This window comes from Coregonus clupeaformis, chromosome 6 (genome assembly GCF_020615455.1).
Source record: "Coregonus clupeaformis isolate EN_2021a chromosome 6, ASM2061545v1, whole genome shotgun sequence".
NCBI classification, from domain to species: Eukaryota; Metazoa; Chordata; class Actinopteri; order Salmoniformes; family Salmonidae; genus Coregonus; species Coregonus clupeaformis.
In genome coordinates, this window is record NC_059197.1 from 31,806,435 (window position 1) to 31,832,160 (window position 25,726).

Genomic DNA, 25,726 nt, shown 5'->3' on the forward strand with positions numbered 1-25,726 from the left:
AAATTCATAAAATCCTACAATGTGATTTTCTGGATTAGTTTTTCTCAATTTGTCTGTCATAGTTGACGTGTACCTATGATGAAAATTACAGGCCTCTCTCATCTTTTTAAGTGGGAGAACTTGCACAATTGGTGGCTGACTAAATACTTTTTTTCCCCACTGTACATCGCATTACCAGTTTGATAGCTCCAGGCAACAACGTATTCTAGTCCAGGTATGAAAGTATGGGCCCTGCCCCACTCCCAGCTCTGTCTCTAACCCTGTCTAACCCGTTTAACCAGCCCCTCTAACGAGCGCCTCCCCTCCCATGGTCCTCTGTCCCTATAAGACTAGCCGTCAGCAGCGACGGTTTCGTGTTCTCTCTGACTCTCCTCTCCTCCATCTCTCCGTCCACCCGTTTCTCTGTCTGTCTGTCTGTGGATCTCTGAGTGACAGCCATCATGTTCGTTGCTCCACCTGGCTACCAGCCCGTCTACAACCCTGTGAGTAGCATGTCTCCTTGTCTAGTGTATATAGATATTATAGATAATATAGATATTATAGATATTATCTTCATCTACCACTCTTCATTTACTTTACTTCAAACTTTTACTCTACGTACCCTCTTGGATATTGTTGTGTCGAGTAAACGTTGCTAATTATGCTGTGATGACCAAGGAGAACCGCTGACGCTGTATTTTCATCATAAGGTTTATTCATAACAAAGGGTTACAGCGTCGATTTACAGATACCTGCAGATACCCGGAGAATAATCGCCCCATCTCTAATATGATTATTCTGCTTCTCCTCTGTCCTAACTGTGGTATATATTCTATGTAATCTGATATGGGTGTTCCCCTACAGACCAATCCCCTGTCCCCACACAACAGACTTCTTCTGTTCTATGGGGTGTCCCTCTAAAACTGCTCCATCTAAAACAGAATAAACATCCTCTCAGGTTCCACTTGAAAACGTTACCAAAGTCATAATTCTTCAGACACTACAATATCAACTCGGTTCTGTAGCGGTTCTGGTACAGGTTCCAACCAACATTTGCGCTTATAAATCAATCTGTGGAATTCGAGACGTGTATGCATATTCATGAGGCCAGCATAGAATCTCACTCTCCATTGAATACATGCGGTTGACGTCAACATCGCTCAAAAAACGTATTCAAATAGCGAGATGTATCCACCAATCGGGAGCTTGACAGCCCGCCGTTCCGCTCTGTGGACAACGAATCCCATTGTTACGGCAGAGACATAAGCATCTCATAATTATATCCAGTTTATCTGCCGTGATCATAACAGAGATGGAAGAGGAAGCGAGACATCCGGCTCCCTGGTCTATTTATTGCCCCCACCGGTGCCCCAGAGCGAGACATCCGGCTCCCTGGTCTATTTATTGCCCCCGCCGGTGCCCCGGAGCGAGACATCCGGCTCCCTGGTCTATTTATTGCCCCCACCGGTGCCCCAGAGCGAGACATCCGGCTCCCTGGTCTATTTATTGCCCTCGCCGGTGCCCCAGAGCGAGACATCCGGCTCCCTGGTCTATTTATTGCCCCCACCGGTGCCCCGGAGCGAGACATCTCACTGGCTCATTGTTTCTGGTCAGTGCGGGGCGAGCGGGGAGGGGACAATAATAAGTAGACCAGAGCCAGCTGTTCCCTCTCTGGCGTGAGCATGCCAGAAATTATGGTGGAACCGTGAGTTTATGCAGAAAAGCATGCTCATGCGCGAGAGAAAACGCCCACAAAGTCAATGGACGGCCTGAGTCGACTATCTTCATTTAAAATCCACCATCTTTGATCCTTCGATCCTAGTGCAGCAGGAGAGAGTGGTTTCGTTGCTCTAGCATATTCAGCGATCAATTTATAGCCAACTTTATCAAAGTAATCTAAAATAATTCATAGATTTTAAACAAAAAACACTTTCTGTTTGTCATAGACGGATATCTATATGAGATGAAAGGCCAGTTCCTAATGAGTTCAGGAAGCCAGGCTACAGCCCTGTACGATGTTCAGAAGGGTGGGGGCTAGCCCAAGAATGTACATAACAATGTTGGTTATGCATCTTGTTGACATTCATCCAAGGACACCTTAGCTGTGTTCTAATACTCATACTAGCCGCACTAAACGTACTATTTGTGACGTAAATTTAGTATGTAATATGCTTATTGGTCATAGTATGGATATAGTTAGTATGCCAAACGTTCCCGGATGTCGTACTACATTCGCCAAAATACGAAGTTTACAAGCAGTGGATATTGTTTCCGTGCTTTTAGGGCCCATAATCGAATTTTTCAGAAAATGGGCGTAGCTTCACAATATTTTCAGATTTGAAGAAAATGGCGGAAAATATTCAGCTGAAGTCCGACGAGAGCGGATACAAATTTATTGCTTAATCTAATTATGACAAATGTTAAGAAAATGTTGAGCAATGTAATAAAGTAATGACTTTTCAAATAAACTACACGTTATGTTGGCTGACAATTTGTTAGCTACGCTATCCTTATGAACCGCCTTCTGATAACCAGGTGGCGAATCGCATCTCTGCATGTCTGGCAGACATATCAGTATGGATGACGGATCACCACCTCAAGCTGAACCTTGGCAAGACAGAGCTGCTCTTCCTCCCGGGGAAGGACTGCCCGTTCCATGATCTCGCCATCACGGTTGACAACTCCGTTGTGTCCTCCTCCCAGAGTGCGAAGAGCCTTGGCGTGACCCTGGACAACACCCTGTCGTTCTCCGCTAACATCAAGGCGGTGACCCGATCCTGCAGGTTCATGCTCTACAACATTCGGAGAGTACGACCCTGCCTTACACAGGAAGCGGCACAGGTCCTAATCCAGGCACTTGTCATCTCCCGTCTGGATTACTGCAACTCGCTGTTGGCTGGGCTCCCTGCCTGTGCCATTAAACCCCTACAACTCATCCAGAATGCCGCAGCCCGTCTGGTGTTCAACCTTCCCAAGTTCTCTCACGTCACCCCGCTCCTCCGCACACTCCACTGGCTTCCAGTTGAAGCTCGCATCTGTTACAAGACCATGGTGCTTGCCTATGGAGCTGTGAGGGGAACGGCACCTCTGTACCTTCAGGCTCTGATCAGTCCCTACACCCAAACGAGGGCATTGCATTCATCCACCTCTGGCCTGCTGGCTCCCCTTCCTCTGCGGAAGCATAGTTCCCGCTCATCCCAGTCAAAACTGTTCGCTGCTCTGGCACCCCAATGGTGGAACAAGCTCCCTCACGACGCCAGGACAGCGGAGTCACTCACCACCTTCCGGAGACATTTGAAACCCCACCTCTTTAAGGAATACCTGGGATAGGATAAAGTAATCCTTCTATCCCCCCCCCCCCCAAAAAAAATAAATAAATACAAAAAACAAAATACAGAAAATAAAAATAAAAATAAAAAAATTGTAAAGTGGTTATCCCACTGGCTATAGGGTGAATGCACCAATTTGTAAGTCGCTCTGGATAAGAGCGTCTGCTAAATGACGTAAATGTAAATGTAAATGTAAAAATTACAGCAGTATGTGTACCGGTATGTTAGGTAGCTACTTAACGTTAGTTGGCTACTAATACATAGCACTTGCCAGTATATTAACTATATGCTATCTAACTAACTCCCCAACGTTTATTGACTTGATTATTCACGTCATTCTTAGCTTAGCTAAGTGGTATAGTCGCTGTGCGTTCTCAATGGACATTGTTAATTGAGGGTGCGTTCGTAATTTTGTTCTGGCTATCTACTCTGATTTCAGAACACTCTCGACTGAGTGTGCCAGAGCGCAGAATATTAACTAATGAATTTACGAATGCTCAACACCCGTTGAATATGGCTGGTTTCAGTAAACGTTGGTAAAAAAGCGTAATTAAATTGTTGCCAGCAGCACAGTTACAGTCACCAACACTCTGGATAACATGAAAACAGCCTAACCAGCTCCTATAGGTTACATTTTTATCATATTTGTACTGTGTACTTGAGCTTGTGTCCTCAAAAGTGACTACACCTCAACAATTTCATTTATAACTATTTTTATCAGAAAGGTGAGGTTATAATCTTTCTGCCAGTATAAGCATTACTAGTTATTGTTTATGGCCCTCTCATGATAAATAATTACTTTTGGGCAGATTCTATTTAGGCAGATATCAACATTTTGACATTACATTTAACAGGAAAAGTTCCCAGACTGCATCTCTACTTGTGTATAGTTGTTTTTACTTCCCAGACTGCCTTGCATCTATACTTGTGTATAGTTGTTTAACGTTTACTATTTCCCAGACTGCCTTGCATCTATACTTGTGTATAGTTGTTTAACGTTTACTATTTCCCAGACTGCCTTGCATCTATACTTGTGTATAGTTGTTGAATTGTTATCACTGTGTGTTGTGTGCAGTGTATCCCCTATGTGGGGCCGATCTACGGCGGACTGAGATCAGGGATGGCTGTTTACATCCAGGGAGTCATCCCCCACAAGATCACCAGGTGAGACTCACAGCCTCTGAGGATTGGAAGAATGTTACACATATCAGATTGTAACGTTTGAAGGGCGACAACAAGGGAATTTTGTTTACACATTTATACACACATATTTATACAACAGGTGGGTCTAATCCTGGATGCTGATTGGTTAAAACCGGATTCCAGGCGGTGTCTATTCCACAAGTTACCACCGGCTAAATCTATTATGTTAAAATGCCTGTTTACTCTGTTCCATCTGACTGCCCAATCCACTGTCTCATCAGCCCAACCAGGCAATTTATATACTAGATCTACACTGTAAAAAGCATCTAGACATTATCTCCCATTTCTTTTAGACTAACATTTAGTTTTCAACAGCGGATATTTGTAACAACATTGCTGTGTGTCTCTCCGACGTTTGCAAAAAAAAATGTATATAGCAATTAGAACTCCAGCTATCCTATGGTAATGAACGTGTCAGGAGTCGGGACGAGACAGACGGGCTGGCAGCTTTTCTCAGCCAGTCGAAATCATGAATCAGCATAATTTGTATGGCTATATACAAAGAAATGTCAAAGGAAAAATACGAAATGCAGCTAGCTTGCTGTCATTCCATCTTCAGTTTGAAGTGATTGTGTTAGCTGTGTAGTTGAACAGGGGCTTGGCGAGAGAGCAAATGTTGTATGCCAGGCGAAATCGCATGTCACTAGCTCATTGTTATGGATGTTATTATCCCCCCAAAATCACTAGAAAACATCTTAAACAAACGCAAATGCAGCTACTTTGCTGTTATTCTGTCTGTTTGAAGTGACTGTGTTAACCAAAGTTGGCTAGCTAGCAGACAAGGGATAAGAACGTTGCCAGCCAGTATGGCAACGGTACATTTAGAACGAACGACTGGGTCGTGTCCATAGATTTAGAATGAAAAGACTTAACAACTGGGTCACGTCTCTGGCAATCGAACCGGTAGATCGAACGACCAGCCAGCTTGGGTAGCAACCCTAGATTTGTGTCGGGACTATATCTCGTGGAATGATGAAATAGTATAAATAAATTCATCAAAATAACGTCAATTATTTTAATATGTTGGTAACCCGCTGTATAAAGGGGAAAATGCCCTCGAAGCTGGTGTTTGGAGGATATGTTGGCACAGTTTTTCTTCGTTTCGGGCCTAACAACACACATATCCTCCAAACACCGGCTTCTCTGGCATTATCACTTAATTACCTGTCACGCCCTGGCTCTGGGGACTCTTGTATGTCAAGCCAGGGTGTTAGTTTCTTTGTGTAGTGTCTATGTTTCGTTTTCTATGTTCTGTTCTAGGTTATGTGTTTCTATGTTGGCCGGGGTGGTTCTCAATCAGAGGCAACGTGAATCAGCTGTTGCTTGTTGTCTCTGATTGGGAACCATACTTAGGCAGCCTGTTGTGCACTTGTGTTTTGTGGGATCTTGTTCCGTGTTGGTTTGTGTTGTTAACCGAGGACTTCACGTTTCGTTTGGTTGTTTTGTATTTTGTATCGTGTTGCCAGTACACTATTAAAAAGATGTACGCATATCACGCTGAGCCTTGGTCCAATCATTATGACGATCGTGACATTATCATGGAATTCCAAACTACCCCCATTGTATAAAACCAGAAATACCTGACAGTTTGCTGTCTCTGGGACACATATACGAGACACCTCATAGAAGTAGCATTCTAGGGCCTCCCGAGTGGCGCAGCGGTCTAAGGCACTGCATCGCAGGGCTTGAGGCGTCACTACAGACCGAGTGGCGCAGCGGTCTAAGGCACTGCATCGCAGGGCTTGAGGCGTCACTACAGACCGAGTGGCGCAGCGGTCTAAGGCACTGCATCGCAGGGCTTGAGGCGTCACTACAGACCGAGTGGCGCAGCGGTCTAAGGCACTGCATCGCAGGGCTTGAGGCGTCACTACCGACCCGTGTTCGATCCCAGGCTGTGTCACAATCGGCTGTGACCGTGAGTCTCATAGGGCGGTGCACAATTGGCCCAGCGTCGTCCGAAGTAATGAACAGAGCGTTGCCGTTTATCCCTTACATAACTAGGGCTCTGGAGTTTGGTCTGGTCAGCTCAAATGGTAAGAAACAACTCCAGACGCTACCGGTGTTACTTGTGTCCGCTCTGTTCATTCTATGTCCTCTCCAACACCCCCTCTAGCTTCCACATTAATCTGCAGTGTGGAGAATCTGAGGGCAGTGATGTCGGCTTTCACTTCAGCCCTCGCTTCGACAGCTGGGACAAGGTGGTGTTCAACAGCTGCCAGGAAGGGGAATGGGGTTCAGAGGAGGAGACCCACAACATGCCTTTTAGCAAGGGAGACGCCTTCGAGATGGTCATCATCATCAAACAGGAGGGTTACCAGGTCAGATATAGATACTATATAGATATAGATACTGTATAGATATAGATACTGTATGGATATAGATAAAGATACTGTATAGATATAGATGTAGCTATAGATTCTGTATAGATATAGATACTGTATAGAGATAGATATAGATACTGTATAGAGATATAGATACTGTATAGAGATAGATATAGATTGTGTATGGATATAGATATAAATAATGTATAGATGTAGATACTGTATAGAGATAGATATAGATGCTGTGTAGATATACAGTACCAGTCAAAAGTTTTAGAACACCTACTCATTCAAAGGTTTTCAGTGCCTTCGGAAAGTATTCAGACCTTATTCTAAAATTGATTAAATAGTTTTTTTCCCTCATCAATCCACACAATACCCTATAATGACAAAGCAAAAACTGTTTTTTTAGAAACGTTTGCTAATTTATATATTTTAAAAAAAACGTAAATATTACATTTACATAAGTATTCAGTCCCTTTACTCAGTACTTTTTTTGCGATTACAGCCTCAGGTTTTCTTGGGAATGACGCTACAAGCTTGGCACACCTGTATTTGGGGAGTTTCTCCCATTCTTCTCTGCAGATCCTCTCAAGCTCTGTCAGGTTGGATGGGGCATCGCTGCACAGCTATTTTCAGGTCTCTCCAGAGATTTTAGATCGGGTTCAAGTCCGGGCTCTGGCAGGGCCACTCAAGGACATTAAGAGACTTGTCCCGAAGCCACTCCTGCGTTGTCTTGGCTGTGTGCTTAGGGTCGTTGTCATGTTGGAAGTTGAACCTTCACTCTAGTCTGAGGTCCTGAGCGCTCTGGAGCAGGTTTTCATCAAGGATCTCTCTGTACTTTGCTCTGTTCATCTTCGCCTCGATCCTGATTAGTCTCCCAGTCCCTGCCACTGAAAAACATCCCAACAGCATGATGCAGCCACCACCATGCTTCACTGTAGGGATGGTGCTAGGTTTCCTCCAGATGTGACGCTTGGCATTCAGGCCAAAGAGTTCAATCTTGGTTTCATCAGACCAGAGAATCTTGTTTCTCATGGTCTGCGAGTCTTTAGGTGCCCTTTGGCAAACTCCAAGTGGGCTGTGAGGTGCCTTTTACTGAGGACTGGCTTCTGTCTGGCCCCTCTACCATACAGGCCTGATTGGTGGAGTGCTGCAGAGATGGTTGTCCTTCTGGAAGGTTCTCCCATCTCCACAGAGGAACTCTGGAGCTCTGTCAGAGTGACCATCGGGTTATTGGTCACCTCCCTGACCAAGGCCCTTCTCCCCGATTGCTCCGTTTGGCCGGGCGGCCAGCCTCTAGGAAGTGTCTTGGTGGTTCCAAACTTCTTCCATTTAAGAATGATGGAGGCCACTGTGTTCTTGGGGACCTTCAATGCTGCAGAAATGTTTTGGTACCCTTCCCCAGATTTGTGGCTCGACACAATCCTGTCTCTGAGCACTACGGACAATTCCTTCGACCTCATGGCTTGGTTTTTGCTCTGACATGCACTGTCAACTGTGGGACCTTATATAGACAGGTGTGTGCCTTTCCAAATCATGTCCAATCAATTGAATTTACCACAGGTGGACTCCAATGAAGTTGTAGAAACATCTCAAGGATGATCAATGGAAACAGGATGCACCTAAGCTCAATTTTGAGTCTCATAGCAAAGGCTCTGAATACTTATGTAAATAAGGTATTTCTAAAAACTTGTTTTCGCTTTGTCATTATGGGGTATTGTGTGTGATTGCTGAGGAAATTGTTTTATTTAATCAATTTTAGAATAAGGCTGTAACGTAGGCACTGTAGATATATATACTTTATAGATTCTGTATAGATATAGTTATAGATACTGTATAGATATAGATACTCTATAGAGATGATATACAGTATATAGATTCTGTATAGATATAGTTATAGATAATGTATATATAGATACTGTATAGATATAGATACTGTATATAGATTATATTTATATATATATAGATATAGATACTGTATAGATATAGATACTTTATAGATATTCATACTGTATATATATATATATATATATATATATATATATATATATATATATATATATATATATATATATATATATAGATATTGTATAGATATTGATACCGTACAGATATAAATACTGTATAGATATTGATACTATATATATAGATACTGTATAGATATGGATATAGATACTATATAGATACTGTATATGTATAGAGATAGTTACTGTATAGACATAGATATTTTATAGAGATAGATACTGTATAGGTACAGTTATTGATACTGTATAGATATAAACTGTATTGATATAGATACTTTTTCATTTGTATTTATTTAACCTTTATTTTGACAGGGAAGACATTGAGACCGAATGCATCCATAACAACACAATATAAAATACACATTCAACACTATATAGTAGCAGCTGCACTTTGATAAATACTATCAACATAATCAAGAACAGATAAAAAGGTTGACTGAATAATTTCCTTCCTGCTGCTTAGAGAAAGGCACGATCTGATTCTGTAGAAAAAAAACGACTTTAAATCTTAGCTTCTTAACCAGATCATCTATATGTTTTTTTTTTTAAACCTTAGTATTAATATGCGGAAACGAGTGAACATGTAGTTCATCTGAAACAATCTTACGAGAGTTTAAAAACAACATGTATTTTGTTTTGCCCGTATGAAGCACAAGTTTTAAATCAGCAAGGAACTCCTCTAAAAGCTATAAAACCTGACTGTAGTTTTGACAGATCAACAGTCGAGGCAATAGCATACATAACGGTATCATCTGCATATAGATTAATACATTTAAAAAATAACAGACTGACCAATGGTGTTTGTATAAATAGTGAAGAGAACAGGTCCCAAAATCAACCCCTGAGGGTATAAATTCAGACTTAACCCCATCCATCACGATGGCCTGAGTTCTGTCACTAAGATAATCATGAAACTATGAACAGGTGTCAGAGCTCAGGCCTGTTGAGGACAACTTTATTCAATAAAATAACACGATCAACAGTATCAATCTTTTGACAAGTCCGCAAACAAAGCAGTACATTTCATTTTAGTGTCTAAAGCATTGACAAGATCATTAACAAGTAAAGTATATACAGTTGAAGTCGGAAGTTTACATACACTTAGGTTGGAGTCATTAAAACTTGTTTTTCAACCACTCCACACATTTCTTGTTAACAAACTATAGTTTTGGCAAGTCGGTTAGGACATCTACTTTGTGCATGACACAAGTAATCTTTCCAACAATTGTTTACAGACAGATTATTTCACTTATAATTCACTGTATCACAATTCCTGTGGATCAGAATTTTACATACACTAAGTTGACTGTGCTTCTGATAGGCTAATTGACATCATTTGAGTCAATTGGAGGTCTACCTGTGGATGTATTTGTGAACGTGGTACCTTCAGGCGTTTGAAAATTGCTCCCAAGGATGAACCAGACTTGTGGAGGTCTACAATTTATTTTCTGAGGTCTTGGCTGATTTCTTTTGATTTTCCCATGATGTCAAGCGAAGAGGCACTGAGTTTGAAGGTAGGCCTTGAAATACATCCACAGGTACACCTCCGATTGACTCAAATTATGTGAATTAGCCTATCAGAAGCTTCCATGACATAATTTACTGGAATTTTCCAAGCTGTTTAAAGGCACAGTCAACTTCTGACCCACTGGAATTGTGATACAGTGAATTATAAGTGAAATAATCTGTCTGTAAACAATTATTGGAAAAATTACTTGTGTCATACACGAAGTAGATGTCCTAACCGACTTGCCAAAACTATAGTTTGTTAACAAGACATTTGTGGAGTGGTTGAAAAACAAGTTTGAATGACTCCAACCTACGTGTTTGTAAACTTCCGACTTCAACTGTATGTGTGTGTGTGTGTGTGTGTGTGGGTGGGTGTTTGTTACCAGTAAATACAGAGTCGTATTACACAAAGACACGCAACGCACATCCTGATATTGTCCCTGTTGTTGTTCCCCTTCATCTCTCTCACATCATGTCTCAACTCGCAGTGACAAAGAGGAGAGAGAAAAACACTGAGCGTAAAACGAGAGGAACTGAGGGAGAGATAATAAGTATGGAGAGCGAGGGGTATAGGGAAGGTGTGTGTGTGTGTGTGTGTGTGTATGTTTATGTGTGTGTGTGTGTGTGTGTGTGTGTGTGTGAGGTGGGGTTAGTGCTGCTACACTCTTGTTTACCTCTGAAGAATAGCCCCGGGTACAGCTCCAGCCAGCTTGTTTCAGAATTACAGCCACAATCGCCCTATCTATATACCACGTTAACATGCCTGGGGACGGAGGACGTTGTTGTCTGACCAACGCGTGGCAGTGTGGAGCAACATCTGTCTGCTCCCTCCCTCTCTCTCTTAAAACAAGTTTTAATGACTCCAACCTATGTGTATGTACATTTCCGACTTCAACTGTATACACTACCAGTCCAAAGTTTGGACACACCTACACATTCAAGGGTTTTTCTTAATTTTTTAAAACTATTTTCTACATTGCATGACTGTACGTCTGTAGAGTCTGGTAGCAACAGTTTGATGTGTGTGTGGATGACTGTATGCTGAGGTGTGAAGAGTCAGTTCAGGTAAATCAATATATAGAGATATGTAGACGGTCATAGTCGTCAACCAAGATATATTATTTGACCATGATTAACAATGTATAAATATACATGTAGATATAGGCATATACAGTGGGGAGAACAAGTATTTGATACACTGCCGATTTTGCAGGTTTTCCTACTTACAAAGAATGTAGAGGTCTGTAATTTTTATCATAGGTACACTTCAACTGTGAGAGACGGAATCTAAAACAAAAATCCAGAAAATCACATTGTATGATTTTAAAGTAATTAATTTGCATTTTATTGCATGACAAGTATTTGATACATCAGAAAAGCAGAACTTAATATTTGGTACAGAAACCTTTGTTTGCAATTACAGAGATCATACTTTTCCTCTAGGTCTTGACCAGGTTTGCACAGGGATTTTGGCCCATTCCTCCATACAGACCTTCTCCAGATCCTTCAGGTTTCGGGGCTGTCGCTGGGCAATACGGACTTTCAGCTCCCTCCAAAGATTTTCTATTGGGTTCAGGTCTGGAGACTGGCTAGGCCACTCCAGGACCTTGAGATGCTTCTTACGGAGCCACTCCTTAGTTGCCCTGGCTGTGTGTTTCGGGTCGTTGTCATGCTGGAAGACCCAGCCATGACCCATCTTCAATGCTCTTACTGAGGGAAGGAGGTTGTTGGCCAAGATCTCGCGATACATGGCCCCTTCCATCCTCCCCTCAATACGGTGCAGTCGTCCTGTCCCCTTTGCAGAAAAGCATCCCCAAAGAATGATTTTTCCACCTCCATGCTTTACGGTTGGGATGGTGTTCTTGGGGTTGTACTCATCTTTCTTCTTCCTCCAAACACGGCGAGTGGAGTTTAGACCAAAAATATATATTTTTGTCTCATCAGACCACATGACCTTCTCCCATTCCTCCTCTGGATCATCCAGATGGTCATTGGCAAACTTCAGACGGGCCTGGACATGCGCTGGCTTGAGCAGGGGGACCTTGCGTGCGCTGCAGCATTTTAATCCATGACGGCGTAGTGTGTTACTAATGGTTTTCTTTGAGACTGTGGTCCCAGATCTCTTCAGGTCATTGACCAGGTCCTGCCGTGTAGTTCTGGGCTGATCCCTCACCTTCCTCATGGTCATTGATGCCCCACGAGGTGAGATCTTGCATGGAGCCCCAGACCGAGGGTGATTGACCGTCATCTTGAACTTCTTCCATTTTCTAATAATTGTGCCAACAGTTGTTGCCTTCTCACCAAGCTGCTTGCCTATTGTCCTGTAGCGCATCCCAGCCTTGTGCAGGTCTACAATTTTTACCCTGATGTCCTTACACAGCTCTCTGGTCTTGGCCATTGCGGAGAGGTTGGAGTCTGTTTGATTGAGTGTGTGGACATGTGTCTTTTATACAGGTAACGAGTTCAAACAGGTGCAGTTAATACAGGTAATGAGTGGAGAACAGGAGGGCTTCTTAAAGAAAAACTAACAGGTCTGTGAGAGCCGGAATTCTTACTGGTTGGTAGGTGATCAAATACTTATGTCATGCAATAAAATGCTAATTAATTACTTAAAAATCATACAATGTGATTTTCTGGATTTTTGTTTTAGATTCCTTCTCTCACAGTTGAAGTGTACCTATGATAAAAATTACAGACCTCTACATGCTTTGTAAGTAGGAAAACCTGCAAAATCGGCAGTGTATCAAATACTTGTTCTCCCCACTGTATATAGGGGGGTTGTGTAATATATACCGTATTTTCCGCACTATAAGGCGCACTTAAAAGCCTTTAATTTTCTCAAAAAATGACAGTGCGCCTTATAATCCGGAGCGCTTTATATATGGATCAATTGGTTAATTGGTTGATCCATACTGGTTGTACACGGCGCTCAAGGCGCTCTGTCAAAATGTTTCAGCATGAAAAACCAATAAAAACAATTTAATAATAATGAAATGTTTCAGTACGACTGGTAAACTACAAAGCCGCACCGCTTGCAGCATTACGGCTACCGTAGTCAGTAAACACCGGTACTGTGCTTACTCACAGTCCCACACCACTTGTGTGTGTGTATAAAGACCCCAAAATGGCACCTTTCAAGAGACACGCTTACGACGCAGAGTTCAAACTCAAGGCTGTCGGTCACGCAGTAGAATATGGGAATAGAGCAGCAGCGAGAGAATTCAACATTAATGAATCAATGGTACGGAAGTGGAGGAAGCAAGAAGATGACCTGCGCCAAGTAAAGAAGACTAAACAGGAGTTTCCGTTCAATTCGGACACTGAAGAAGAAGAATTCGAGGGATTCGTGGACGGGGAAAGCTTTACGTGTTATACGTAACTGAACAATGTTGAGTTATGCACTAACGTTTGATTTAGTGGTATCAGACTGTTTCTTTTACTACGTGTTTACTGAATCAGGGAAAAGTTCCCCTCCACGTTTGGGAGAAGAGTGAGCAAGGCTGGGAGATATTGTTAATATGCACATTAACGTTTGAACAACGTTACCATGGGAGTGAACGGAGTTGTCAGAACGCTTAATAAAGTTTGACTTTATCTGACTGTTTTGTTGACATTCCCTTTAGCACAGCTCCATCTAGTGGATGCATAATGCAACCCCAGTCAAACGTTTGACTTCAGTATCTTCTATTCTATGCGCCTTATAATCCGGTGCGCCCTAGATATGAAAACAGTTCTAAAATAGGCCATTCATTGAAGGTGCGCCTTATAATCCGGTGCGCCTTATAGTGCGGAAAATACGGTAGTTATATGGGGGGTTGTGTAATATATAGTTATATAGGGGGGTTGTGTAATATATAGTTATATAGGGGGGTTGTGTAATATGTAGTTATATAGGGGGGTTGTGTAATATATAGTTATATAGGGGGGTTGTGTAATATATAGTTATATAGGGGGGTTTGTATATAGAGATCGATACTGTTAGATTTTATTTGACCATGCATGGTCAACAATTTACTGCAATAAACACCATAATGCATTTGATTGAATTGAGGCCAAAATAATGTTTGGTTTACATTTGCTGTTCTATCCTCTATGACAGGGGTCAGCGGGGGGTCAGCGGCCAGATCTCAAAATATAAAGATTTTTTTATTTATTTGATGTTTTTAATGAATAAAACTAATAACAGATTAAACCCATTTTTTGACCAAGGGATCCGTGAAATAAGTTTACAGGGTGTAATACAATACAATCTAACATTATTCATCTACAATTTTTGTTCTTAACCCTGGGCAACATGGGCCTGGGAGGCTCTGAGGGATATTGGTATCCACAGTATTCCACCAATTATACATTTTTAAACTCAATACTTCTCTCTACCCCATGACAAAATATGTAGGATTGCAGGAAATTAGCTTGAACTGCAAAATGTTCTCTCCGATGCCAATAGGCTGGCCTTTATAATTTTATTTCCCAGGGCCCGAGACTTTGTTCGTTCGGCCATGCACTGCCAAAGTCATAGTAAAACTCCTTGTATGCTATTTTTATCTCACTTAAGTTGTGTTCTGATTTGGAAGGGGTCCCTGATGAATTTGCTATCACAAAAGGGGTCCCTGATGAATTTGCTATCACATAAGGGGTCCCTGATGAATTTGCTATCACAAAAGGGGTCCCTGATGAATTTGCTATCACATAAGGGGTCCCTGATGAATTTGCTATCACAAAAGGGGTCCCTGATGAATTTGCTATCACATAAGGGGTCCCTGTTGAATTAGGTCAGGGTTAGACCATAGTTGTGTATGGTCACATGAGCTGATGTGTTTTTCTGTCATAGGTAACCGTGAACGGGCAAGACCTTCATGTGTTCAACTACCGTATTCCAGTTGAGAGTGTCAATGCCCTGCAGATAGGCGGCGACGTTTCCATCCAGACCATCACCGTCATCGGGGTGAGACTGGGGCAGGGGGGTAGGAGCAGGGTGGTAGGGACAAGGGGCTGTTGCATGAGGGTAGGGAGCAGGGGCAGGGGGGCAGGGGCAGGGGGGTAGGGGGGGTAGGGGCAGGGGGCAGGGAGGTAGGGGTAGTGGGGTAGGGAGCAAGGGGGCAGGGAGCAGGGGGTAGGGAGCAGGGGGTAGGGAGCAGGGGCAAGGGGGTAGGGGAGCACGGGTAGGGGGGCAGGGGTAGGGGATAGGGGCTGGTGCAGGGGGCTGGGGTAGGGGATAGGGCAGGGGGCTGGGGCATTGGGCTGGGGTAGGGGATAGGGCAGGGGGCTGGGGCTGGGGCTGGGGCATGAGGCTGGGGCATAGGGCTGGGGTAGGGGATAGGGGCTTGGGGCTAGGGGAGGGAATAGGGGGAGGGAGCAGTATGTTAACACATTTCAGGGTAGAAGTTGCCTTCTGTTGCCCACAAATCTAGGGTCAGCGTACCCTTCCCAAATCCTACAGAGAAGATAATTGCTTTATCGTCTGTCATTTGTATGTTAATTCTTTGGTTCAAAGCTTCGGGTGGCAGTTGCAACGAAAACATGGGATGAGACAGGAGGAAATTAAAAAAGGTGGAATTCATGAATTGTGGCGTAACTGTACATTGAGATATATACTCATGAGTCTGTGTCTTAGTGTGTCATAAACTCTGGATAACATTTGGTGTGTTTCCCACCATCAACAGGGAGGATATCCTGCTGGCGATGAAATCGGGGTAAGTTGGTAGTTGGTGTGTCTGTTTCAACAAATGCCATTAAATGGATTTGTGTTCCCTCCTGTCAATGCTTATCAGACAGGGGGATCCTTACATTTAGATGGCAATGTTAGACATTTGACCAGGTCCCCAGCACGTTGGTCCCGTGTAGCTCAGTTGGTAGAGCATGGCGCTTGCAACGCCAGGGTTGTGGGTTCGTTATGAAGAAAGAAAAATGTATGCACTCACTAACTGTAAGTCGCTCTGGATAAGAGCATCTGCTAAAATACTTTTTTTTTTTTATGTATAAATGTTGATAGGCTATATGCTTCACAATAAATAAAAAAATACCAGAATCAGAGGGTTGTGATATCTTGTTGTATCAAGCTGGATACCCAGGTGGCATGAGGATACCCACAGGGTGGTGGCATGAGGATACCCACAGGGTGGAGGATACCCACAGGTTGGTGGATACCCACAGGGTGGAGGATACCCACAGGGTGGAGGATACCCACAGGTGTGGTGGATACCCACAGGGTGGAGGATACCCACAGGGTGGAGGATACCCACAGGGTGGTGGCTGGGATACCCACAGGGTGGGGGAGGATACCCACAGGGTGGAGGATACCCACAGGGTGGAGGATACCCACAGGGTGGTGGATACCCACAGGGTGGAGGATACCCACAGGGTGGTGGCATGAGGATACCCACAGGGTGGTGGATACCCACAGGGTGGAGGATACCCACAGGGTGGAGGATACCCACAGGGTGGTGGATACCCACAGGGTGGAGGATACCCACAGGGTGGTGGCATGAGGATACCCACAGGGTGGTGGATACCCACAGGGTGGAGGATACCCACAGGGTGGTGGCATGAGGATACCCACAGGGTGGTGGATACCCACAGGGTGGAGGGGGATACCCACAGGGTGGTGGCATGAGGATACCCACAGGGTGGAGGATACCCACAGGGTGGAGGATACCCACAGGGTGGTGGATACCCACAGGGTGGAGGATACCCACAGGGTGGTGGATACCCACAGGGTGGAGGATACCCACAGGGTGGTGGATACCCACAGGGTGGAGGATACCCACAGGGTGGTGGATACCCACAGGGTGGTGGATACCCACAGGGTGGAGGATACCCACAGGGTGGTGGATACCCACAGGGTGGTGGATACCCACAGGGTGGTGGATACCCACAGGGTGGTGGATACCCACAGGGTGGTGGATACCCACAGGGTGGTGGATACCCACAGGGTGGAGGATACCCACAGGGTGGTAGGATACCCACAGGGTGGAGGATACCCACAGGGTGGTAGGATACCCACAGGGTGGTGGATACCCACAGGGTGGTGGCATGAGGATACCCACAGGGTGGAGGATACCCACAGGGTGGAGGATACCCACAGGGTGGAGGATACCCACAGGGTGGAGGATACCCACAGGGTGGTGGCATGAGGATACCCACAGGGTGGTGGCATGAGGATACCCACAGGGTGGTGGATACCCACAGGGTGGAGGATACCCACAGGGTGGTGGATACCCACAGGGTGGAGGATACCCACAGGGTGGAGGATACCCACAGGGTGGAGGATACCCACAGGGTGGAGGATACCCACAGGGTGGGGGAGGATACCCACAGGGTGGAGGATACCCACAGGGTGGGGGATACCCACAGGGTGGAGGATACCCACAGGGTGGTGGCATGAGGATACCCACAGGGTGGTGGCATGAGGATACCCACAGGGTGGTGGCATGAGGATACCCACAGGGTGGTGGATACCCACAGGGTGGTGGCATGAGGATACCCACAGGGTGGTGGATACCCACAGGGTGGTGGCATGAGGATACCCACAGGGTGGTGGCATGAGGATACCCACAGGGTGGAGGATACCCACAGGGTGGAGGATACCCACAGGGTGGAGGATACCCACAGGGTGGAGGATACCCACAGGGTGGAGGATACCCACAGGGTGGAGGATACCCACAGGGTGGTGGATACCCACAGGGTGGAGGATACCCACAGGGTGGAGGATACCCACAGGGTGGTGGATACCCACAGGGTGGAGGATACCCACAGGGTGGAGGCATGAGGATACCCACAGGGTGGAGGATACCCACAGGGTGGAGGATACCCACAGGGTGGAGGATACCCACAGGGTGGTGGATACCCACAGGGTGGTGGATACCCACAGGGTGGAGGATACCCACAGGGTGGAGGCATGAGGATACCCACAGGGTGGTTGGGATACCCACAGGGTGGAGGATACCCACAGGGTGGGTGAGGATACCCACAGGGTGGAGGATACCCACAGGGTGGAGGATACCCACAGGGTGGTGGATACCCACAGGGTGGTGGATACCCACAGGGTGGAGGATACCCACAGGGTGGAGGCATGAGGATACCCACAGGGTGGTGGATACCCACAGGGTGGAGGATACCCACAGGGTGGAGGCATGAGGATACCCACAGGGTGGTGGATACCCACAGGGTGGAGGATACCCACAGGGTGGAGGATACCCACAGGGTGGAGGATACCCACAGGGTGGAGGATACCCACAGGGTGGAGGATACCCACAGGGTGGTGGCATGAGGATACCCACAGGGTGGTGGATACCCACAGGGTGGAGGATACCCACAGGGTGGTGGATACCCACAGGGTGGAGGATACCCACAGGGTGGTGGATACCCACAGGGTGGAGGATACCCACAGGGTGGAGGATACCCACAGGGTGGAGGATACCCACAGGGTGGAGGATACCCACAGGGTGGAGGATACCCACAGGGTGGAGGATACCCACAGGGTGGTGGATACCCACAGGGTGGTGGCATGAGGATACCCACAGGGTGGAGGATACCCACAGGGTGGTGGATACCCACAGGGTGGAGGATACCCACAGGGTGGAGGCATGAGGATACCCACAGGGTGGAGGATACCCACAGGGTGGTGGATACCCACAGGGTGGTGGATACCCACAGGGTGGAGGATACCCACAGGGTGGTGGATACCCACAGGGTGGAGGATACCCACAGGGTGGAGGATACCCACAGGGTGGAGGATACCCACAGGGTGGAGGATACCCACAGGGTGGTGGATACCCACAGGGTGGTGGATACCCACAGGGTGGTGGATACCCACAGGGTGGAGGATACCCACAGGGTGGTATGGGGTCACTACTACTGCTGCCCCTGTTCTGTTCTCTAACACTTCACTCTGTCTCACCCACAGTCAAACCTGCCGGTCATGGATGGACAGCCAATATACAACCCTGTAAGTAACATCTCTGTGAGTCAGGATGGATTTGTTTTGTCCTAAGTATACAGACAGTGGGGAGAACAAGTATTTGATACACTGCCGATTTTGCAGGTTTTCCTACTTACAAAGCATGTAGAGGTCTGTAATTTTTTATCTTAGATACACTTCAACTGTGAGAGACGAAATCTAAAACAAAAATCCAGAAAATCACATTGTAGGATTTTTACGTTTTTAATTTGCATTTTATTGCATGACATAAGTATTTGATCACCTACCAACCAGTAAGAATTCTGGCTCTCACAGACCTGTTAGTTTTTCTTTAAGAAGCCCTCCTGTTCTCCACTCATTACCTGTATTAACTGCACCTGTTTGAACTCGTTACCTGTATAAAAGACACCTGTCCACACACTCAATCAAACAGACTCCAAACTCTCCACAATGGCCAAGACCAGAGAGCTGTGTAAGGACATCAGGGATAAAATTGTAGACCTGCACAAGGCTGGGACGGGCTACAGGACAATAGGCAAGCAGCTTGGTGAGAAGGCAACAACTGTTGGCGCAATTATCAGAAAATGGAAGAAGTTCAAGATGACGGTCAATCACACTCGGTCTGGGGCTCCATGCAAGATCTCACCTTGTGGGGCAACAATGATCATGAGGAAGGTGAGGGATCAGCCCAGAACTACACGGCAGGACCTGGTCAATGACCTGAAGAGAGCTGGGACCACAGTCTCAAAGAAAACAATTAGTAACACACTACGCCGTCATGGATTAAAATCCTGCAGCGCACGCAATATCCCCCTGCTCAAGCCAGCGCATGTCCAGGCTCGTCTGAAGTTTGCCAATGACCATTTGAATGATCTAGAGGAGGAATGGGAGATGGTCATGTGGTCTGATGAGACAAAAATAGAGCTTTTTGGTCTAAACTCCACTCGCCGTGTTTGGAGGAAGAAGAAGGATGAGTACAACCCCAAGAACACCATCCCAACCGTGAAGCATGGAGGTGGAAACACCATTCTTTGGGGATGCTTTTCTGCAAAGGGGACAGGACGACTGCACCGTATTGAGGGGAGGATGGATGGGGCCATGTATCGCGAGATCTTGGCCAACAACCTCCTTCCCACAGTAAGAGCATTGAAGATGGGTCGTGGCTGGGTCTTCCAGCATGACAACGACCTGAAACTCACAGCCAGGGCAACTAAGGAGTGGCTCCGTAAGAAGCATCTCAAGGTCCTGGAGTGGCCTAGCCAGTCTCCAGACCTGAACCCAATAGAAAATCTTTGGAGGGAGCTGAAAGTCCGTATTGCCCAGTGACAGCCCCGAAACCTGAAGGATCTGGAGAAGGTCTGTATGGAGGAGTGGGCCAAAATCCCTGCTGCAGTGTGTGCAAACCTGGTCAAGACCTACAGGAAACGTATGATCTCTGTAATTGCAATCAAAGGTTTCTGTACCAAATATTAAGTTCTGCTTTTCTGATGTATCAAATACTTATGTCATGCAATAAAATGCAAATTACTTACTTAAAAATCATACAATGTGATTTTCTGGATTTTTGTTTTAGATTCCATCTCACACAGTTGAAGTATACCTATGATAAGAATTACAGACCTCTACATGCTTTGTAAGTAGGAAAACCTGCAAAATCGGCAGTGTATCAAATACTTGTTCTCCCCACTGTATATACAGTATACACTACATTCTGTCAGTGAACTGACTCCTGTCCTGTGTGTCTCAGCCTGTCCCGTACTCCAGCATGATTCCAGGAGGGATGTGTCTTAAGAAGACCATCGTCATCAGAGGCTTGGTGCCTCTAGGAGCTAACAGGTCTGTAGTACGCTAACCCCTATCCCCTATCCCCTAACCCCTAACCCCTATCCCCTAACCCCTAACCCCTAACCCCTAACCCCTATCCCCTAACCCCTATCCCCTAACCCCTAACCCCTATCCCCTATCCCCCTAACCCCTAACCCTATCCCTATCCCTAACCCTAACCCCTATCCCCTAACCCCTAACCCCTAACCCCTATCCCCTAACCCTAACCCCTAACCCCTAACCCTACCCCTATCCCTAACCCCTAACCTCTATCCCCTAACCCCCAACCCCTAACCCCTAACCCTAACCACCCAACCCCTATCCCCTAACCCCTAACCCAAACTGTAACTATGCCACTCAGGAACATTCAACATCACCTTGGTAAGCAACTCTAGTGTATATTTGGCCTTGAGTTTTTGGTAATTGTCCTGCTGTGTCTGTTGGATAGCAGAATTAACCAAGTTTTTCTCTAGGATTTTGCCTTTGCTTAGCTCTATTCAGTTTCTTTTTTATATAAAAAAAAAGCTCCCTAGTCCTTGCCGATGACAAGCATACCCATAACACATTACAAATAAAAAACGGAAATATGACATTTGCATTAGTATTCAGACCCTTTACTCAGTACTTGGTTGAAGTACCTTTGGCAGCGATTACAGCCTCGAATCTTCTGGGGTTTGACGCTACAAGCTTGGCACACCTGTATTTGAGGAGTTTCTCCCATTCTTCTCTGCAGATCCTCTCAAGCTCTGTCAGGTTGGATGGGGAGCGTTGCTGCACAGCTATTTTCAGGTCTCTCTAGAGATGTTAGATCGGGTTCAAGTTCGGGCTCTGGCTGGGCCACTCAAGGACATTCAGAGACTTGTCCTTGTCATCAACTAGTCTCTTAATAAATCATAAGGAATAAGCCAAACCGTTCGTACGCTACAGACGTTTTTGTGAGAAGACTGATTTTCTGGACGTTTCATGGTCTGACAAACACCGCTGTAGCTTGGTCACCTTCCACCGCAGATGAGGAAGGCCGACATCGGCGGATGCGGTGGATTGAGACGCAGCCCATGCAAAAAAAACAGATATCTCTAACTTAAGACATTCAAGCCCATCGCTGCAAGTTAAAAGGCTGTACGATTTAAATTCTGCATTACGGCAACGCATTTCATACATTTTATTGTGGGGGACGCAGTTGATATGCTTCAGTTTGCTGACATATGACTGGTTTCACATTTGTCTCCAGCGATTATAAAATAGATCTAAAACAAGTGTAATTTACAGTATGTTTACAATTCCCTTATCCAAATAGATTTACCTAGCTCTTATAAATAGCTGTTATCAAGTTGTAAATTACAGTACGAAGAGTGGAGAATTATGTTATTTTTATCTGAAAAAATAAAGTAGATGTTTTTTCAACTTGGAACCAGTCTTGGAACTAGACGTTATTCATGGATTCCTCACGTGAAGGTGGTGAATTATGAGGGAATTAGGTCAGAATATGGTGTGTCTGTAGACACACCTCTGCCACACCTTCATTTATTCGATCTCCAGCCCCAAACGAATAGCGGGTGAATAGCATGCTGTTCTGATGCTTAAATTCAAGGTCAAAATACGCATAGAGAGAAAAGTGCATAGAAATTGAAATACTTTTCCATTTACGTGGACTTAACTCGAGTCGGAATCGACCGCATTATGCATACAACTGACTAAATGTAATCATAATTTGTATTGGGGTACGGTGGCCATTGGCTCAACTTACCCCAAGGCAAACATTTTGACTTTATTAGCCCACACAGCTACTTTCATGCTAGGGTTAGGACCTCCTATTGTAGCTTATAGAGACCCCAACGGATGTATAAAACAATGTTAAAACGATCTACTTTGGTTTAGATACAACCACCATGAAACCTCTAACACACATTAATTTGACTGTTGGGACCCAACTTGCTTACCGCTTTTTCCATGTGGTTTCTTCTTTCAGACTCCATGAAATGATCACCTCTTCCTAAATATTTGGTCACATGATACATTTTGTGTATGGTTTGCCAGAAACAAGGGCGGCTCAACTTACCCCACTCTCCCCTCCTGTGTGTTGCAGGTTCAACATTAATAACTTTGTGGTGGGGTTCTGTGTGTTGCAGGTTCAACATTAATAACTTTGTGGTGGGTTTCTGCGTGTTGCAGGTTCTCTATAAACTTTATGGTGGGCGGCTCGCGGGACATAGTGTTCCACATCAACCCTCGTCTACAGGAGGGAGAGGTGGTGAGAAACAGTTTGATTGGTGGGAGCTGGGAGACGGAGGAGAGAGAGATCAGCATCAACCCCTTCCAGGAGGGACAGTACTTTGACGTGAGTACACAAGGAACAGGTCTGTGTCCAAAATGTTACCCTATTCCCTATACAGTGAACTACTTTTGACTAGGACCTATGGGGTGCACGATGTATGGAGTAGGGTGCCATTTCGGATGCAGACCATGTCTGTGGACATATATCAAATACAAGTTCAAAGTCAGATAAGTGTCCTTTCTGTTTGTCATCACACTCATTCCTCATCAAGTCTCTATGGGCTCTGTTTTTATGATTATTTCTCTCTCTCTGCTCTCTCTCTCTCTCTCTCTCTCTCTCTCTCTGTCTCTCTGTCTCTCTGTCTCTCTCTCTCTCTCTCTCTCTCTCTCTCTGTCTCTCTCTCTGTCTCTCTCTGCCTCTCTCTCTCTCTGCCTCTCTCTCTCTCTGCCTCTCTCTCTCTGCCTCTCAGATGTCTATCCGTTGTGGGAACCAGCGGTTCAAGGTGTTTGTGAACGGGCAGCACTTCTGTGACTTCTCCCACCGCTTCCAGAATTTCAGTGAGATAGACACCCTGGAGCTGGAGGGAGACGTGCAGATCTCATACGTACACTTCTGAGCCAACACACACACAATACTACACACACACACACACAATACTACACACACCATGATTCAACATTGTGCTTCTGTAATCCGACCATTATTAGATGTTAATTAGATCCTAAGAGAGAGAATCAAAGTAATCAAACTATGTTAATAAAATAAATACCAAAGCCATCTGTTACTCCTTATTTCATGTACTGCAACAGGCAGACAGGATCCACACAGTGGTGTAAGGAATGCACTGTACACATTTATTTCATACAAAATAAGTATAAAAATCTGTTTTAAAAACCACAGAAGTGACAATAATATGTGACTGTCATCACATTCTTCACCTCCCAATCAGATACATGGAAACCAACGAGCAACATTTAAACCAATTAGATTAAATGGAAACCAATCAGATCACAGAATACTGGCTCTCTGGAATGAAGGCACATTGTAAAGTTATGACTGTATGATATTCTAAGACTCTGTATATCAGGAAAGGGGATGTTCCATATCATACCTTGGGGGAATATCGCTATATATCGTAGTTACAAAGTCCACTTTTCTTTTGTCTTAATATTTTCCAATTCCAATTTTGGTTAGTTGTAAAAAAAATGTATTTACAAATTCACATGGTGAAAAATAAGTTTAACTCATTCATAACATTGTTGTGGGAAAATGACATCACCGTATGCATAACTGAGCCTAATGTATCTGTGTTGTGGTGTACTGAACAGCACATTGGAATAAAGAATACATGGATGGGAAAACATTATTCAAATGTTTTCATTCTAATACACACTACTGTACCAGCTGTCTACCTGTGCATTGAGTTAGAATGTAAAGTACCAAAGCTGGTGTAGGATCATGTACATCGAGTCTTTTACTGGCGCTGAACAACATGTTGATAAAATGCTAGAAAATATTCATCCTACTATGATAAATCCGTCTGACGTCGTGCTTTGTGGTCCATGCAGACCGTTGCATTGATAAGGTTGATATGAACACAATTTGAAAACGGTTACTGACGTACAGATTTCATCGCAGGCTCTCAACAGGCCCACCAAGGCCCACCAAGGCCACAAGCAAGGCCCACCAAGGGCTCTATTTAATCTGGAAAGATTCCGCGATTAGAAATTGAAAGGTCATTTCCAAAACGAGCCGACATATGCATCGTTTACTGTGAATGCGGTCTCCGCTAAAAACTGATACTTCCACAATGCGGATTGAATAGAGCCCCAAGAATACATGGAAATTACATTAAAACAAAAAAAGATAATAAGCCTAAAAATACATAAAAAACCAAAAGACAATAATGATATAAAAGGACACGTTAATATTAGTGCAAAGGTCTTATACATAAAACAAAATCGAATACACACGTATAAACAAAATGGTGTAACAGCAACACTGTGCTTTGAGCCACAACTACGTTGAGAAGGATCGAGTGTGGTGTGACCCTCAGGTAGCCATAGTGACTATCAGGTAGCCATAGTGACTATCAGGTAGCCATAGTGATCCTCCGGTAGCCATAGTGACTATCAGGTAGCCATAGTGATCCTCCGGTAGCTATGGGTTAAACCAACATAAGGTTACATCCTATATCTTACTGGTCCTACGTGAACTTATCAATCAGGGTTGGGGTCAATTCCATTTATATTCCAGTCAATATAGGAAGTACACTAACATTCCAATTCCATGCTTTTCAATGAGAAAAATGTGGAATTGGAATTTGGTTTGCTTTCAGA

General features: G+C 44.8%; 1 protein-coding gene across 1 annotated transcript; it reads left to right on the plus strand.

Annotated features, from left to right (window-relative positions):
• Positions 1 to 341: 341 nt before the first annotated feature.
• On the plus strand, positions 342 to 24,748 carry LOC121567833 (galectin-4). The gene is made up of 9 exons (XM_041878153.2): positions 342 to 482; positions 4,384 to 4,472; positions 6,625 to 6,829; positions 15,200 to 15,313; positions 16,032 to 16,061; positions 19,274 to 19,315; positions 21,036 to 21,124; positions 23,285 to 23,450; positions 23,857 to 24,748. The coding sequence occupies exons 1-9, from the start codon at positions 441 to 443 to the stop codon at positions 24,001 to 24,003; spliced, it is 924 nt and encodes a 307-aa protein (XP_041734087.2). The 5' UTR covers positions 342 to 440; the 3' UTR covers positions 24,004 to 24,748.
• Positions 24,749 to 25,726: the final 978 nt, after the last annotated feature.

Coding starts and splice junctions, on each gene's coding strand:
- LOC121567833 (XM_041878153.2), top strand. CDS start 441: ATGTTCGTTGCTCCACCTGGCTACCAGCCCGTCTACAACCCT. Junction 15,314..16,031: donor AGACCATCACCGTCATCGGG/GTGAGACTGGGG, acceptor CACCATCAACAG/GGAGGATATCCTGCTGGCGA. Junction 19,316..21,035: donor GACAGCCAATATACAACCCT/GTAAGTAACATC, acceptor TGTGTGTCTCAG/CCTGTCCCGTACTCCAGCAT.